The sequence below is a fragment of the Chelonoidis abingdonii genome, chromosome 22, assembly GCF_003597395.2.
Source record: "Chelonoidis abingdonii isolate Lonesome George chromosome 22, CheloAbing_2.0, whole genome shotgun sequence".
In the NCBI taxonomy this organism is placed as follows: Eukaryota; Metazoa; Chordata; order Testudines; family Testudinidae; genus Chelonoidis; species Chelonoidis abingdonii.
The window spans coordinates 33,038,462-33,053,853 of record NC_133790.1 but is presented as its reverse complement, the minus strand read 5'-3'; the positions used below and the strand labels follow the sequence as shown (position 1 = coordinate 33,053,853).

The 15,392-nt window shown below is 53.0% G+C and overlaps 1 protein-coding gene across 2 annotated transcripts; it reads right to left on the bottom strand.

Annotated features, from left to right (window-relative positions):
* Positions 1-6,583: 6,583 nt before the first annotated feature.
* On the bottom strand, positions 6,584-11,112 carry MTFP1 (mitochondrial fission process 1). 2 transcript variants are annotated; one of them, XM_032799972.2, is made up of 4 exons: positions 11,006-11,112; positions 9,638-9,765; positions 8,376-8,608; positions 6,584-6,670 (listed from the first exon to the last, which is right to left on the bottom strand). In XM_032799972.2, exons 1-4 carry the CDS (start codon positions 11,058-11,060, stop codon positions 6,598-6,600), a joined length of 489 nt encoding a protein of 162 aa, XP_032655863.1. In that variant the 5' UTR covers positions 11,061-11,112; the 3' UTR covers positions 6,584-6,597. The 2 variants fall into 2 exon arrangements, with proteins under 2 accessions (XP_032655863.1, XP_074916137.1); XM_075060036.1 differs by lacking the exon at positions 6,584-6,670 and having other exon boundaries at positions 8,417-8,714.
* Between the last annotated feature and the right edge of the window lie 4,280 nt (positions 11,113-15,392).

Here is a 15,392-nt window from a genome sequence, read left to right as displayed (position 1 = left end):
TCCTACAGATATTGCTGAGGTTGCCTTGTGTAAGAGAGACAGCCTTCTGCCTTCTCAATGTTCTGTTCTGCACTGTTTGTATGTGGGGTGGGGAGGACAAAACCAACTCTGGTAAATGCTAACCCAGCTGCCTAGGTGTCAGTATGAGTTTGAGCCAGCTGTCTCTAGGGTAACAATCTGTCCATGGATTTCTGGCTAACATGCTCCTGGATGTGACTGCCTACAGGCATCTTGGGCTTATCTCGTTAGTGACTTATTGACTTATTCCCTCCCCCTTTCCCTTCCTGGACTATCCCATGTGTAGGGCTTCATGTGCTGAGAAAGCAAAGGCACTTCCAACATCTCCCTCAGGAAGTGTTACTTAACACCATTTTTTTTCACCTTGAGAGTGGGGAGCTGCCATCCTCAGCCCAGCTACTCTAGTCAAAGGGTGGATCAGCTCTATAGCGCTGAACCTCTGCTGGCCCAACATGCACACAGGCTCATTCAGATGGGTGCTGGAGCCAAATGACTGGGATTAAATGCCTGGGGTGGCAGGTTTAAGGGCCAGCATATGGGGCTAGTTCTTCAGCAGAGGGCTTCATAACTGGGAGTCTTGTGTGGTTGCAACCACACATTCCTGAATTAGATTAGCCTCTGTCTAGCTGGGGCATTCAGTACCTTCCCTGAGCTGTTCATGTACTCCAGCTCGTGGCTTATTGGTGACGGGGGTCTCCCCCCCCCCCCCCCCGAGCACAAGTCTGAGTCAGTCTCAAACTTAACACTTACCATGGAGTTGAACTTCTGACACCTCAGACTCCAGCTCTTTGTTTCCAATCCTGTTCAGATTGATGGTAACTGAGCTCAAGGGCTAGGTAGCTTTCATCCAGCCCCTTGACCACTTGCTCCTTTCCTGGGCTGAAGAAACCTGGGCAGGGTGGCTGCAGGTCTGACCTCTCTGAAGAACAGACACTAGGATGGAGATGGTGCTAGTGAACAGCTATGGCTCACTGTTCCTGAGTGCAAGGACCCGATACAGATTTTTTTCCAGCCTGTGACCTCCCTGGCTGCTGGAAAGGTGTACTCAGACCATGGGGTACTCCTCCTGTCACTGGGTGGATGAGACAGGCCCACCTCTTCAGAGGTGCCCCAGACACATTTGGGATAGTGCAAGACATTGGCACATGTAACCTATCCTCTCCTCCCCCCGCAGAGGACTTCAGTGTGATGGTAGAGTCCTCAACATACACCGCTGGCTCTCCCATCTATGTTGAGGCCAAAGTGGAATCCAGTGCAGGTGTCTCCCCAAGAATCTACGTGGAGGAGTGCTATGGGAGCCGTGCAAAGCACCTGAGCCAGTCCAGGAGGATCTATGTGATTGTGAACAACCGTGGGTCAGTGGGGGTGGAGGGTAGGGAGATCAGACTGAGGAGGTGCTTGGGGTTGTTCTGCATGCCCTTAGCTGTAGGGTGTCACTCCCAGCACAGGGACATGCAATCTATCCTGCTGGTTGGACTTCTTCACTTCCCTGGAGCAAGAACACAGCAGGGAGAGGGTGAGGGGAGCAGATGTTCTTTGACCCTCAGCTGGTAGTAATGTCTGTATTGAACCCTGATCACCCTCTCAGACATAGGGGTGTGTGGATCCCTTATCTAGCAGAGGAACATGTCACTCCAATGCATACACTTGAGAGAGTCTCTTGTGCTGTGCCCATCACCATGGTATTGGGTAGCCTAGGACAAGTCAGCAGGAAGAATGGCAGCCTGGTCAGTAACATGACAACTTTCACACTCAGTCTGTGCCCACTGCACATCCCTGCTGGGGGGGTGGGGGGAACTTCCTCTGATTCTTTCCCCCTTCTGAAGCCTGTGACCCTGCTGAAGGCACCCCTGGCTGGCTCCCTTGTCTCCTACAGGTGTCTGCATGGGGGGAAGTCTGGGAATGTTGCTGTCTGGCGTCGGCCTGAGGATTCTGCCTTGCAGTTTGCCATACCAGCTTTCATGCTGGCTGATGAACCAGAGGAAAAGGTGAGGCACAGCTATGGCTGGGGACTGTGACTGGCTGGGGGGGCGTTCTGCTAGTGGCTAGGCTCAGCCAGGGGCTGATGGAGGAAAGCAGCAGTCTGAGCACCTGCATCCTCAGATGCTGCCAACTAAGAAGCAGACTTGGGAGCCTTGAACGAGCTTCCTGCAGTGACTGAATGGAGCTGTCTGTACCTTGCAGCCTGGCCAAGGCACTCAGTAGCAATTGCCTGCTTTGCTTCAGGGTCCTAATTCTGAACGGAGGGTGCCCTATGAGGGACTCTGCCTGTCCTCTTGGCTAAGCCAAAAAAGCAGGAACGGCTTGGTGAAAGCCACCTGAACTGGACTCCAAATCCTCATACAAGGATCCAAAAGTCTCCTCTGCCCTGTTAACTAGTGCTTTAACTGCCTGGCTAGAACAGGGGTCATCCTTGCCATGCAAGACTGATCTAGGAAGGCAGTGCTATGTCTTGCCCTATTGCCCAGGCTCAGAGATGCTCATGAAATTCCCTTGCAGGGCACCAGCTTGCATCTCCAAAAATGTAGGTGGGGGCCTTCGGGGAGATGTCTGCCCTGGAATGTGTGCAGTAGCCAGACTGGCTGAGCATGTACAGCAAATGGCTCAGAAAAGAGGCTTGTGCTTGGCTCAGTCCTCAGGATCATTCAACCATAGGCTCCCTGTGTGCTGCCTCTCCAGACAGCCGACTCTTCCTGGGCCCTCATTTGTGTACTAGCTTCAGTTCTGTTCCTCAGGGGCTCTGGACCTGCTTGGAGTGGGAAGGCTGCATGTATGCCAGTTGCATGGCAGTAGGCAAGCCCACCATCCCCAGTCTGCTTCTGGACACCTGCTAGGCTCCCTCCAAACTTAAGACATCAAATGACACTGTCAGTCAGTTCAGACTTCATCCAAGACGAGCTTTGGCCCAAAGGTTTCCCCTGGCTGCTCTGATCATGACATTGAGCTCATTCCCTCTGCAGCATAGCTTCCATGTAAACCCACACCCCAGGTGCTACTGCTGAATCTGGGGTGGGAGCTCAGGGTTTGCTCTGAGCACAGCTATCTCTTTCAGATCTACATTCACTGCCTGCTGACTGCATGGGGCCAGGAGAGCCTCACAAGCCTGGGGAAGAAGTCCTGCTATTACAACAGTACCTCCTTCAGGTCTGCTCAGCCATTCAGTGCATTACTGGGGACCATAACCAAAGCACCCCATAACACTGGGACTAGTGGGGCTCTCCAATATAAGGAACAGCTGGCAGGGTTGTTGCAACAGTAGTGTCTGGGAAGTGCTTTTTCACATCTGAACACAAATGAGACACCACTCCAGAGCATCTGTCAAACAGAGCCTGGAAAAGGCTCTTTGGGCTATGCTTGGAGGGAGGGCATATGACTAAACTGGAGCCACTATGACCTGGCTCAAATGTGGCTCCCCTGCCAACATGATACCCTGCCTGCAATGGCATGGAGGGGACTGGTACTAGGGAGGGTACCTCCAGGAAGCTGATTTGACTCCAGCTCTGATCAGTAGTTACCATTTGGTGGTTGAGTGGCCTATGTGGAAGTAGTGGGTTTTCATTCAGTTCTAGTGGGCAAGCTGCCACATGGAAATGATGGCCACAGCTGTCACCAACTGGTGGCTTCTCTGAAGAGGAACCAAAGGCTATAATGGTGTGGGGCTGGTCTGTCCTCAGAGTGCCTGCTTGTGGGGCTATATGAGCTACCATCTCTGTAGGACCACTCCAGATCCCAGATGTGCTGTGCAGGGATTGCTACCCACTGACTCCTTCCTCTCACTATCTCCAGCTGGCAGAACCTAGAGGACCCTTCCCAAAACTTAAAGTGTAACTGCTGTGACAGCCACTGCCCTGCTGACTCTGCTCCTCCAGAAGAACTAAGAGGTACCAGGACCCTGTGTCCATTATCTTCTCTGCATGCTTGATACTGTGCAACCAGATTGTAGGGCCAGTTGGTGAGTGCTCCCCAAACAGAATGTGGGGAGGCTGGGGTGTGGTCACTGTCTTGGCTGCAGAGATCCAGATTGGAGGCAGGACCTTGCAGCAATGCCATAAGAGGGTGCTTCATCTGCCTGGGGGGGTGGGGGGGAGGGCTTCTGGATTCCTGGTATCATCCTCTGCTATGGCCAGTTAGTACTAGGCTCTCCATTGGACTTTTAGTGGTTGTGAGGACAACACGACATCCAACAAGAGTGGGGCAACATTGAGGAAATGCTCTCTTCTATGAGCCTGGATACATGGTGAGGAGGGGGAAATCCTAGCTATCCAACAGGAGTTGGTGGTCACCACCTACCTGCTCTGGTGGGGACACAAAGGCCCCATCTAACATCAGATTGGGCAGCCGCCACTCCATCATATGCAGCACTTTGATTGTTGGTTGCTACATGGTATCAAGCCACCTTGCCAAATCAAGCTGTGGCACCTGAGGTGGGTATTGGACCCTCTCACACAAGTAAGCCCTGCTCTGTTAACCAAAACACTCTCAATATGGCAGTGCAGCCTGTAGTGACTAGCTTGGACAGAGCAGTGTAGCTGCATGCTGGGACACAACCTCCATCTCTTTGTGGCATGAAGGTGGCTGCAGCCATCCCATATATCTCCATGGCTGTGCTCAGCTGCCTCTGTAGTAAAGTGACTGGACAACCCAGTCTGAGCATGGGTACAAATATCTGTTTTCCTCCAGAGTTTATAGGTGAAGGGATGCTCCACAGAAAAGTAGCTGGCCCCTTGACAGTGCACAAGGAAGAGGCTCCATGGTATGAAGGTAGGTGTGAATGAGACCTCCCAACTCCTTGTATTGGGAGGGAAGTGGGAATGATTATCTTAAACTCAAGGGTCCTTCCAACCCTACTACACCTGGAAATGGCTAAGACAATGCTAAAAGCTCTGCTGAGTAAGAGGCAGTACTTGGTTCTTTAGCTTCCAGCTGGCATTGCTTGTAACCACAGTCCTGGGCATTTCTCTGTAGGTGGCATCTAATGAATGGCTATGCACTGTGCACAGATACACAAATGCAGGGCTCTTAGCCTTAGGGAGACTGGCTTCTGCTGGGATTACATTTTAATCTGGTCTACTTGGTCTGGACTCAACCTGAATGTCTGTCCCCTAGAACGATGCCGCACCCTGAAGAAGCTTCTGCTGGTGGGTGTTGCTTTTGTGGGCAGCTGTCTAGTGGGAGCCCTCTTTGTAGGAGGCCTCTTGGCTCTGGCTCTGGCCTCTTTCCAGTCATACCAGCGCAGCAAAGGGCAGAGGCTGCCGAGGAAGAGGAAGGAGTACCCCTACCAAACAGAGCTGCAGAGTGTGGTGAATGCCCTCGCGACTACTGAAGAGATACAGAAGGATGAGAGAGAATCCAGCATAGACCACAACTTGAATACAGATGCATCAGAGAAGGAATAACCAGCCCTTCAGGCTACAATAAATGCTTTTTTCTCTGTCAATTTCTTGTCAGTCTTCCCTCTGACAAATGGGGGTGGTGGGGAGGAGTCAAAAGCCAAGGAGTCAGGGCTCTCTGTGAAGCTCAGCAATAACAGGTGCAAGTACCTGTGTCCTGACATGCAAGTGCACTTAACACCTGTGCACAGGGCCAATCTCTGCCTTCAACTGATCTGTAACAATGAACCAGGGGAACTTCCTAGTAGCAAAGGACTCAGAAAATAGAGCTGGAGTGACAGGGTATCTCAAGGCTACCAGTTAAGTCTCTGAAAACAGGCTGAACAGTCAACCAAAGCTGTGCTAGAGGTCAGGGCCGATGTTCTGGGGTACTACGGAGGGCACCACCCAAATCCTGCATTTTCTGGTATCTGTATGTTGCATTGTCTGCTTCTGTGAAGCTTAGAGGTAGGGAGAGACAAATCTCCTCACTTCTCTCCCTGCCAGCATATCGTGGTTATTAAGGCTCCCTCTGCTTTAGTGCAGGGATAGTCTAACTAGCTAGTTCAATAGCACAGGAAACTGGGAGTGAATTCAGGTTAAAGCAGCTTATTCTGAGGAGAGGGAACTGCAGAGTTTGACTAGTCAGGTTCCTACTACACCACAGCAGCAGGAACTGGCTCCAGTTCGAGGAATGCGAGTTAGTGCAATTAACCTCAAACAAGTATGTGGTTTTTGTTTCTTTTTCCACAGTAAATACAGATCTCTTAATGGGCCAAACCTAACCTGTCCCAGGGGCTTCATAAACTACAGAATATGCCAGCCCTAGTCTGTATTAATATCCCCTGGCACCACTGGGTTTTGATAACAATTGCACTTTTCCTCTCTCTCTTCTCCCCCCTGGCCACAAAGGACCAAGAACAACCCTGAAATCTCATGCTGCCAGAACAGCTGGGCCTCCAGCATTTGGGCTGGGCAATTCAGGGCTAGTGCTAATGCCTCTGAAGCAGGGGTGAGCCTGTGCTGGGGCAGGGCTGCCCAGCCCACTTGCTCTCCTGCCCCCATGTCACAGTAAGTTGGCTTAACAGCAGAAAGTTACTTTAAATACAGTGTCATCAGTTGTGAGATGTGGAGCTGGGTGGGTGAGAGGAGTGTCCTCTTCTCCTCCCCCCCCCTCTCCCCCCTCCCCCAGCCATGTAAGGGGGCTGCCTCAAGAAGGACGATGTTTCTCTTCAGCACCGTAGAGTTTGCGGAGGCTGGAATCCATCAGGAAATCCACTGACCTGCAGAGAGGAGAGGCTGTGGTTACTTCAAACAAGTGTTTTCATTCTCCATCCCATTGTGCCCCTGGCATGTCCCTTCATGCCATCAGCTGGGCCCCTCTCCTAGCAAACAGCCCCAAAGCACTAGCTCACAGCAAGGAGTTACTTAAGGAAAGCATGTGTATCCAGCTCTAATGTGCTCAGTGTTAGGCCCTTAGTGACAGGGTTAATCACATGGTCTCCTTTGTTCTTCTCTCCTCCTAGCTGTTAAATCCCTTGATGGATGTGCTGCCCAGCCACCTACTCTTTGATACTAGCTGCCTGTTTATTCTCACACATAGCAGCCCCTATTAGAGGCAGCCAGGGGCTTGCTCTTAATTTCCAGCTACTTTTACAGCCCTCTAGGTTCTCAGTGCATGGGGATGCTTGGCACATGTAGGTGTAGCACTAGCTTCACAGCTCTTCAAGTTGGCTGAGCGAGAATCTCACTTTTTAAAATGGAAACTAAGGTTCCATCCCTGTACGGGGTAGGGGGAAAAGCTGGGAGCTGTGACCCTGAACAGCTAGGACACTGGCAGCCAGCCAAAAACAATAGGGCTTTGGGGTGTCTTTAAAAAAAAAAGCCACACTGGTGGGGGCCTGACTCATGATGTGTGGATGCCTGTGCTGGTAATAGAGTGGGTGATAGGTGAAAGCAAAGAGCAGCACCATGTGGGATGGCAGGATGAGCTCTGTGCACCACAGCCAGGCACCAGTGAGGGCTGAGGCCCTACATGAACCAATCAACTTCAGCTTCCCAGACCTGCACTAGCCTTTGCTTGGTGACTTATGGGTCATTTCTCAGTGTAGGAATTTCTTAGTGAGCACTGAGGCTTGTCATCAGCCCCAGGCTGGTATTAGCCATGCGCCCCTGCAGTCTGCCTGGGTCCAAGACTCCTTGAAGCAATGGGGACAACATTTAGCTATGAGCTAGGGCTGTGTTCGGCCAGGTGTTCAACAGTAGCTGTGCCAGGAGAGTGTGACACACCAGGTGTGCTGGTGCAGCCAAGGTATGTGCACAATTTCCCAGTGCTAGCTCCCTCTGAGCTGCTTGACAATGAACACACAGGCTGCGCTTGCTAGAGGGCCTGGGGCATTAGGGGACTTCCAGCAGGAGTTGAGTGCCTGGGGTCTCGCTCCAAAGACACTCAGGTGTTGTTCCACTCAGATTAGGGGTTTGTGAGGCCCTGGGCCAGAACAAGTGGGGCCCCTTCTGCTTGCAGTTCCCCCCTTCCCCCAGCACTCCAGCTGGAGAAATAAGGTTGTGGCATGGGGGCTTCCCCCCCGCAGCCTGGTGCTCCTGCCAGGGAGTGGAGTCAGGGTGCAGGGACTTACAAAGATCACTGGTATCCCTAAGGCAGAGCACTACTGACAAATGCTGCATTTTTAATGCCAAGCACTGTAGCTACCGCTGATAGAGACGAGGAAAACAAGGCCCAGAGTGGTGCCATGACTTGCCCAAGGCCATACCATGAGTTAATAGTGGAGTTAGGAGTCTTGACTCCTAGTCCTCTGCTCTAACACCCTGCCTCTCTATGCATGTAGTGTACACTACCTGCTCCATCACCAGCTTCCCCCCAGGGCCTTACAGGCCTCTTGCCCAGAGTCCTGGGCCCCAGGTGCTGAGCCCTGATCCTGCCACCCGTGTTAACCCTCGGCATGCCAGGGAAGCCAGGCCAGCCCTTACCTGTCAATGGGCTTGATGATGACAGGAATGGCTGAGAGGCCGATTGCTGTGGTCATCCACTTCCGGATGGGGAGGGGCCAGTGTGTCACGGTGCCCAGGAAGTAGAGGGAGGCAGCACAGATGCGGTTAATGGTGAAGCCGGGGATAGCCACAGAGGCCAGCGCCTGCCACACAAATGTATCCACCACAGCCACGGCCACCTGCGTCGGCTTCCCCACGTCGTGTTCTTGTGCCTGATGGGTGCAGCACAGAGAGCATGGAGAGCAGGGACCCTGTACTGGAGGAGCGGGGCAGAACAGCAGGGAGTGGGTATGGGAGCGCACCGAGAGGAATATACCACTGATGGGGGGGGGGAGGGTACACACAGGGTCCAGTATGGGTTTGGGGAAATGGTGCAGAGAGGAATGGACCACAACAAAAGGCAAGCAGAGAAAACAAATTTGTTATGGGCTCTGTGTGCACATGTGCACATGTGTACAGGGGTATGTGCAGGCAGGGGTGTACAGATCTGTGTGTGTGTGCGCGCACGTGTACAGGGGTGTGTGCAGATAGGGGGTGTACAGATCTGTGTGTGTCTTGAGCACACGTGTACAGGGGTGTGTGCAGGTTGGGAGGTGTACAGATCTGTGTGTGTGTATGTGTACAGGGGTGTGTGTGCCAGTAGGGGTGTGCATGCATGTGTACAGATGTAGGTGCAGGTGGGGGGTGGTGTACAGATCTCTGTGTGGGTGTGTACATGCATCTGCATGTGTGGGTGTGGGTGTGTGCGTGTGCAGGTCAGGGGTATACATATCTGTGCATGTGTGCACATGTGTGCAGGTCTAGGACAGGCACAGCACAGAGATCTGTGCAGCGGAGGTGTGCAAGATTGACTGTATGTGCAAAGGTGGGGACTGTCCCTGGGCTCAGAGGCAGAAGCAGATTTTTGATGCATGAGCAGGACTGGCTCAGTAGACAGGATCTGGGCAGGAATGAGAGGGAGAGTGGAGTTGGCAGATGAGAGAACTTGGCTCCAGGCTGCCCAGTTTGTCAGCAGGAGAGGGGAGTCTTTGCCCCATGGAAGGTCAGAGGCCTGACAGCGAGACCCACCCTAGCCTGCCCTCCCCGCTCGCACTGCTCCCTCCACCGGGATCTGACCAGGGTCTAAGTGACAGGATCTTGCTTTGACCCCTCTCTTTTAGGACACACACAGGCAATCCTAGGGGTCCAGGAGACAACCAGCTCTGGGGGACAAAAGGGTTTGAGAACTTCAAGGCACTTACAACAGCTGCCTTCTTTCCCTTATCAATCGCGTCAGCCATCACGTATGTGGTCGCCACCCCGTAGCTCGCCCAGACCAGCGAGATAGGCACAATGGCTCTGAAGGACTCTCCAACTTCATTAGCATAGCCTTTAAGAAAGAGCAAGGTCAGAGGGGCGGGGGGGGGGGGTGTTAGTTACCGAGGAGGCTAAGGCACAAGCCAGAGAGGAGTTAAAACAAAAAAAAATGGGGAGACTGCAAGCTCCACCTACAACACCCCAGCAGCTAAATGCTCAGCAGTCCAAGTGTTGTCATTCAAGCATGAGCACTAGGCTTCAGAATGGCAGCTCACACCTCTCCCAGAGTGTCAGGCTCTCTACAGACTGAACAGACAATTCTGCATCAGGTCACCTCTGGGATCAGGAGGCTGGGAACTGCACATGTAAATTCTGCAGGAGGCGCCAGCCCAGGAGAGAATAGGACCTGGGTCCCTCCTCAGCAGGGCTGAGGCATGGAGCTGGGCAGTGTGGGCGAAGCTTGCCCTCTGCTGCACTACTCTGAGGCTCTCCAGGGCTTGCTCACCAATGCACCACACAGAGTTTCAGAGCAACCTGCTTCTCAGCAGTGCCTCCTGGGTTATTTTTAGCCTCCCATACCTGCAGGCTTTGCCAGGTGCCTCTGGAGGGCAGAATCACTGAGCCCTGGCAGATGCCTCGCTTGTCTGGGGCTGATGGGCAGGAAGGTCACCTTGAGGCTTGCCCTTTGTTCCCTGCATCGCCCTCCAGCAGCCCATCAAGAAGGGATGGGCGGTGCCACCTTGGGGCGAGCTGCCCGCGGAGGGTGGGGGCCGTAACGCCCTTCCACGTCTCAGCCAGAAAGCCAGCCCCGCGGGAAGATCCCATGGCGCGTGTAGTCACGGAAGCGACGAAAAGAAGCCAAATGCTCCATAGTATGGCACGGGGACACGGCCCCCTTCTCTGCAATGCAACAATCGGGGCAGGGGAAGGAGCGCACGGGCGCCTGAATGTGTTGTGCACGGATTGCACAACACCACACACGCTATACACTGATCTGTGTAAATCGGTGTGTGGTTACACAGCAACACACACACTCTATATTGCATAGCTACACAAGAACACCCCGAAGAATCAGGCTGACAACCAGCCCTTACAGCATTAGCTACGGAGCGTGGCTGCCTCTCTGCTCGGAGCACACACAGCCCCTTCCCCACGCGTGTGCGGCACCCCCGAGCCCAGCAGCACGCCCTGCACGGACGGCTCGGTGTCTAACAGCGGCAGATCCTGCTCCCAGGCACATCACTGACCATGGAGCGAGTGCCGCGCTGTGCACCCGTTACACGGATGGGGGTCGGGATCGGGCCCACACTCACCCAGGTAGCGCACCCACGTGTCGCGGTAGAGGTCGGTCTCGGCGGGGGGCCCCATAGCGCAGCCGCCGCTGGCTCCAGTCACGCCGGGCCCAGCTCAGCCGCCGCCATCCAGCCCGAGGGCGGTGTCAGCAAATCCCCGCCCCCGTGGGGCCGGGCCGGCGGGGCAAGGCGGCCGCCAGGGCTGGCCGTGGGGGCCCAATGGGAGCCAGGCTCAGCCAGCCCTTCCCCGGGCCGGGCCGGGCCGGGGGCAGCTGGGCTGCCTCCCCCAGCGAAGTCACTGCAGAGAGAGTCTAGCGCCTGCCCCCGGCCGCGGCGCTGCCCCGTGCTGTGTGCAGTGTCAGCAAAAGGCCCCGATCTGCACCCCGGGACGGGAGGGGGAGACCTGCACAGAGCCAGGGTCCTCCGCCCCCCAATAGCCTGGGCTCTCTGACTCACCCACCTTCCTGATGCAAGGCCGGGGCAGCAGCATTGAGGCAGGGCCATCTCTACCAGAGGCAGTAGCCTCCCCTGGGTCGGACCCCACTTTCCAGGCAGGAAAAAATTCAGAAACCACACAGACATTTCCAGCTCCAAGGGAAGGTCTTTCAGAAAGTTAAAAGGGGGAGGGGGTTGAGAATCCCTGGCAGCTGAATCTAGACTCTGGGTTCATGGCTCTGATTGTGCTAAGAGGACAGTGCATTATGTAGGGGGTTGTTCTTATAGACATAGCAGCCCCATTTCCTTATAATGGTTATTCCTTTCTACCAGAGCTCTGTCCTGCTGGGAATGATGGACAGTGCAGGGCTACACTGGGGTTGTGAATGACAGTATTCCACTGGCATGTATGTTATCTTGTGCTCCTCTCTGTGAATCAGATTGTAATTGCCTTTCCAGAACTCAGCTTCAAGCTAGACCAGTGGCTCTCAAACTTTTTGACTGGTGACCCCTCTCACACAGCAAGCCTCTGACTGAGACCCCCCCTTATAAATTAAAAACACATTTTTATATATTTAACACCATTATAAATGCTGGAGGCAAAGTGGGATTTGGGGTGGAGGTTGACACCTCATGACCCCCTCATGTAATAACCTTGTGACCTCCAGTTTGAGAACCCCTAATCTAGACAATCTGTGATCCAGAAAGAGAGGAGTGTGCCTTCCAGAGCTGAATGCCTCATTGTCAGGAGAATGGCTGGCTCAGGGGCTGGGACTGGGGCATGAAGGCTTCCTTTCTTGGTTACCTGTGAGAGTACAGCCAGACCAGCAGAAGTGAAAACTTAGTCCCATCTCTAGATGCCAATTTTTAAACAGGGCTCCAGAGGTGATCCCAGCAATTACAGTCCCGTAAGCCTGACTTCAGTACCAAGCAAACTGATTGAAACTATAGTAAAGAACAGAATGGTCAGACACATTCTGGTGAACATACTTTGTTGGGGAAGAGTCAACATGGTTTTTGTAAAGGGAAATCATTGCCTCACTGATCTGCTAGAATTCTTTGAGGGGGTTGACAAGCTTCTGGACAAGAGGGATCCAGGGGATATAGTGACTTAGATTTTCAGAAAGCCTTTGACAAGGTTCCTCACCAAAGGCTCTTAAGCAAAGTAAGCTGTCATGGGATAAGAGGGAAGGTCTTCGCATGGATTGGTAACTGGTTAAAAGGTAGGAAGGGTAGGAATAAATGATCAGTTTTCAGAATGGAGAAAGGTAAATAGTGGGGTCCCCCAGGGGTCTGTTCTGGGACCAGTCCTATTCAATATATTCATAAATGATCTGGAGAAAGGGGTAAACAGTGAGATGACAAAATTTATAGATGATACAATACTACTTAACATAGTTAAGTCCTAGGCAGACTGTGAAGAGCTACAACAGGATCTCACAAAACTGGCAGATGAAATTCAATGTTGATAAATGCAAAGTAATGAACATTGGAAAACATAATCCCAACTATACATATAAAATGATGGGATCTAAATTAGGTGTTACCACTCAAGAGAGAGATCTTGGAGTTGTTGTGGATAGTTCCTGAAAACATCCACTCAATCTGCAGCATCAGTCAAGCCAACAGAATGTTGGGAATCATTAAGAAAGGGATAGATAATAAGACAGAAAATATCAGATTGCCTCTATATAAACCCATGGTACACCCACATCTTGAATACTGTGTGCAGATCTGGTCGCTCCATCTCAAAAAAGATATATTGGAATTGGAAAAGATTCAGAGAAGGGCAACAAAAATTATTAGGGGTATGGAACAGCTGCCATATGAGAAGAAATTAATAAGACTGGGACTTTTTCAGCTTGGGAAAGAGATGACTAAGGGGGGATATGATATGACTAGTGTGGAGAAAGTAAATAAGACTCCTTCTCATAACATAAGAACTAGGGGTCACCAAATGAAATTAATAAACAGCAGATAGATTAAAAACAAACAAAAGGAAGTATTTTTTCACACAATGCACATTCAATCTGTGGAACTCCTTGCCAGAAGATGTTATAAAGGCCAAAACTATAACAGGGTTCAAAAAATTACTAGATAAGTTCCTGCAGGATAGGTCCATCAATGGCTATTTGCCAGGATGGGCAGAGATGGTGTCCTTAGCCTCTATTTACCAGAAGCTGGGAATGGGGGACAGGATGGATCACTTGATGATCCTGGGGGTTGCGGTTGCTGTTCTGTTCGTTCCCTCTGGGGCACCTGGCATTGGCCACTGTCAGAAGACAGGCTACTGGGCTAGCTGAACCTTTGGTCTGACTCAGTGTCACAGAGTCACTGGGTCAGTGCTCTGGAACTACTCCATACAAAGCCAATCTGGACTCTTGTGTAGCAAGCCTCCTCTCTTTCAGCATATTGTCACCAGGGCAAGAAACTTACCCAGCTTTGACCTTTCTGCTCTGACCTTAGAGCATTCAGCATCTCCTTCCTCCCTGTGTGCTTCCCGCAGCGAGTCCACCCGGGCGGGGCTCTTGGGGAGCCTCCTCCTACAGTCAGCAGTGACTCTCAGCATGTAAAACAGAAGGGTTTATTAGCTGACAGAAACACAGCGTAGAACAGAGCTTGCTGTCACAGAAATCAGTGACTTTCAGCCAAGTCCATCTTGGGGAGTCCTGGGCCAGACAGCCTGGACTCCCCCTCTTCCAGTCCCCCCTGCAGCCTGCCCAGCTTCCAGTGACCCACCCTCTGACACCCCCGTTGCTCCTCCTCCTCTTTGTCCTGCTTTCCAAGCAAAAGATGTCACCTGGTCACATCCCCCTCCTGGGTCTCAGGTACATACGTGCAGACAGCTGGACAGCTTCACCTGCCCCAAGGGCCTGAGCAAAAATCACACACCCAATTCCCACCACCGAATATTGGTGCAGTACACAGGGAAACTTGTACTCATAGTATTAGTATAGGACAGTCAGACGCACATGCAACATAACAAGATGAATAAAACCCTGCTTCATCACATCTCTCCCCGCTCCGAGACCGAACTGACAGGGCCACTTTAACCAGTGGACTGGGAAAGTTCTTGCCCAGCACTTGTTTAACCTGGGAAACATGATCCTCCCAGGTCTGGCTAAAAACACAGATATCATCAATATATGCCAGGGCAAAATTCTCTATCCCTTTGAATAAATGGTCCACCAGGCGCTGGCAGGTGCCCAGGGCCATCCCTACCTATACGCAAACTATGCAGCTGCATACGGCAACAGGAAATTTGGGGCACCAAATTGCCCAAAATTTCCTGGTGCCCTATGCAGCTGTGTGCTACATCCAGCTCCAGTGGCCAGCCCAATCCCCCTGACAGCTGAGCCGGCCCCTCCTGGGCTAAGCACAGCAGGACCCAAGAAAGCTGCCTCTACCCCAGCCCCACCCCTTCCCCTCAGCTCCTGCCCCTGCTCCGCCCTTTCCCTCTCCCAAACCCCATCCCAGGGGTCTGCCGCAGGGGTCAGGGTCGGGCCCGCGCTGCACTCACCGAGCAGCGGGAAGTGGAGTGACCTCGCCCCAGCCTGCTCCGGTATGCTGGCTCCCAGCCCGTGCCGCCAGTGAGTGCTGAGGGGTGGTTCCCCTCCTTCTCCCAAGCCTTGGAGCCAGGGGAGCAGAGCGGACCAGGCTGGGGCCGGGTCACTCCACTTCCCGCTGGCCCGTGAGTGTGGGGGCAGGCCCGACCCCTGCTGCCTTCCTACACTGGCTGCTCCTGCCTCCCAAAGCCCATGGGTGCAGCCCACTCCCTGCAGAGGCCTGGGACACCCCCGCCCCCTAGAGGACTGGGGCTGCCCCCCCTGCAGGGGGCTGCATAGGGCACCACAATCACTAGGGATGGCCCTGCAGGCAGGGGTAAAAGTAACTTAAAGGACTTGCCGGTACTCTGGAATCTGGAGAAGGGGTGTGGCCTCCACAGAAGAGGCGGAGCCTTTAAATCCCCAGG

Coding starts and splice junctions, on each gene's coding strand:
- MTFP1 (XM_032799972.2), bottom strand. CDS start 11,060: ATGGGGCCCCCCGCCGAGACCGACCTCTACCGCGACACGTGGGTGCGC. Junction 9,766..11,005: donor CACGTGGGTGCGCTACCTGG/GTGAGTGTGGGC, acceptor TCTTTCTTAAAG/GCTATGCTAATGAAGTTGGA. Junction 6,671..8,375: donor ATCATCAAGCCCATTGACAG/GTAAGGGCTGGC, acceptor TCCTCTCTGCAG/GTCAGTGGATTTCCTGATGG.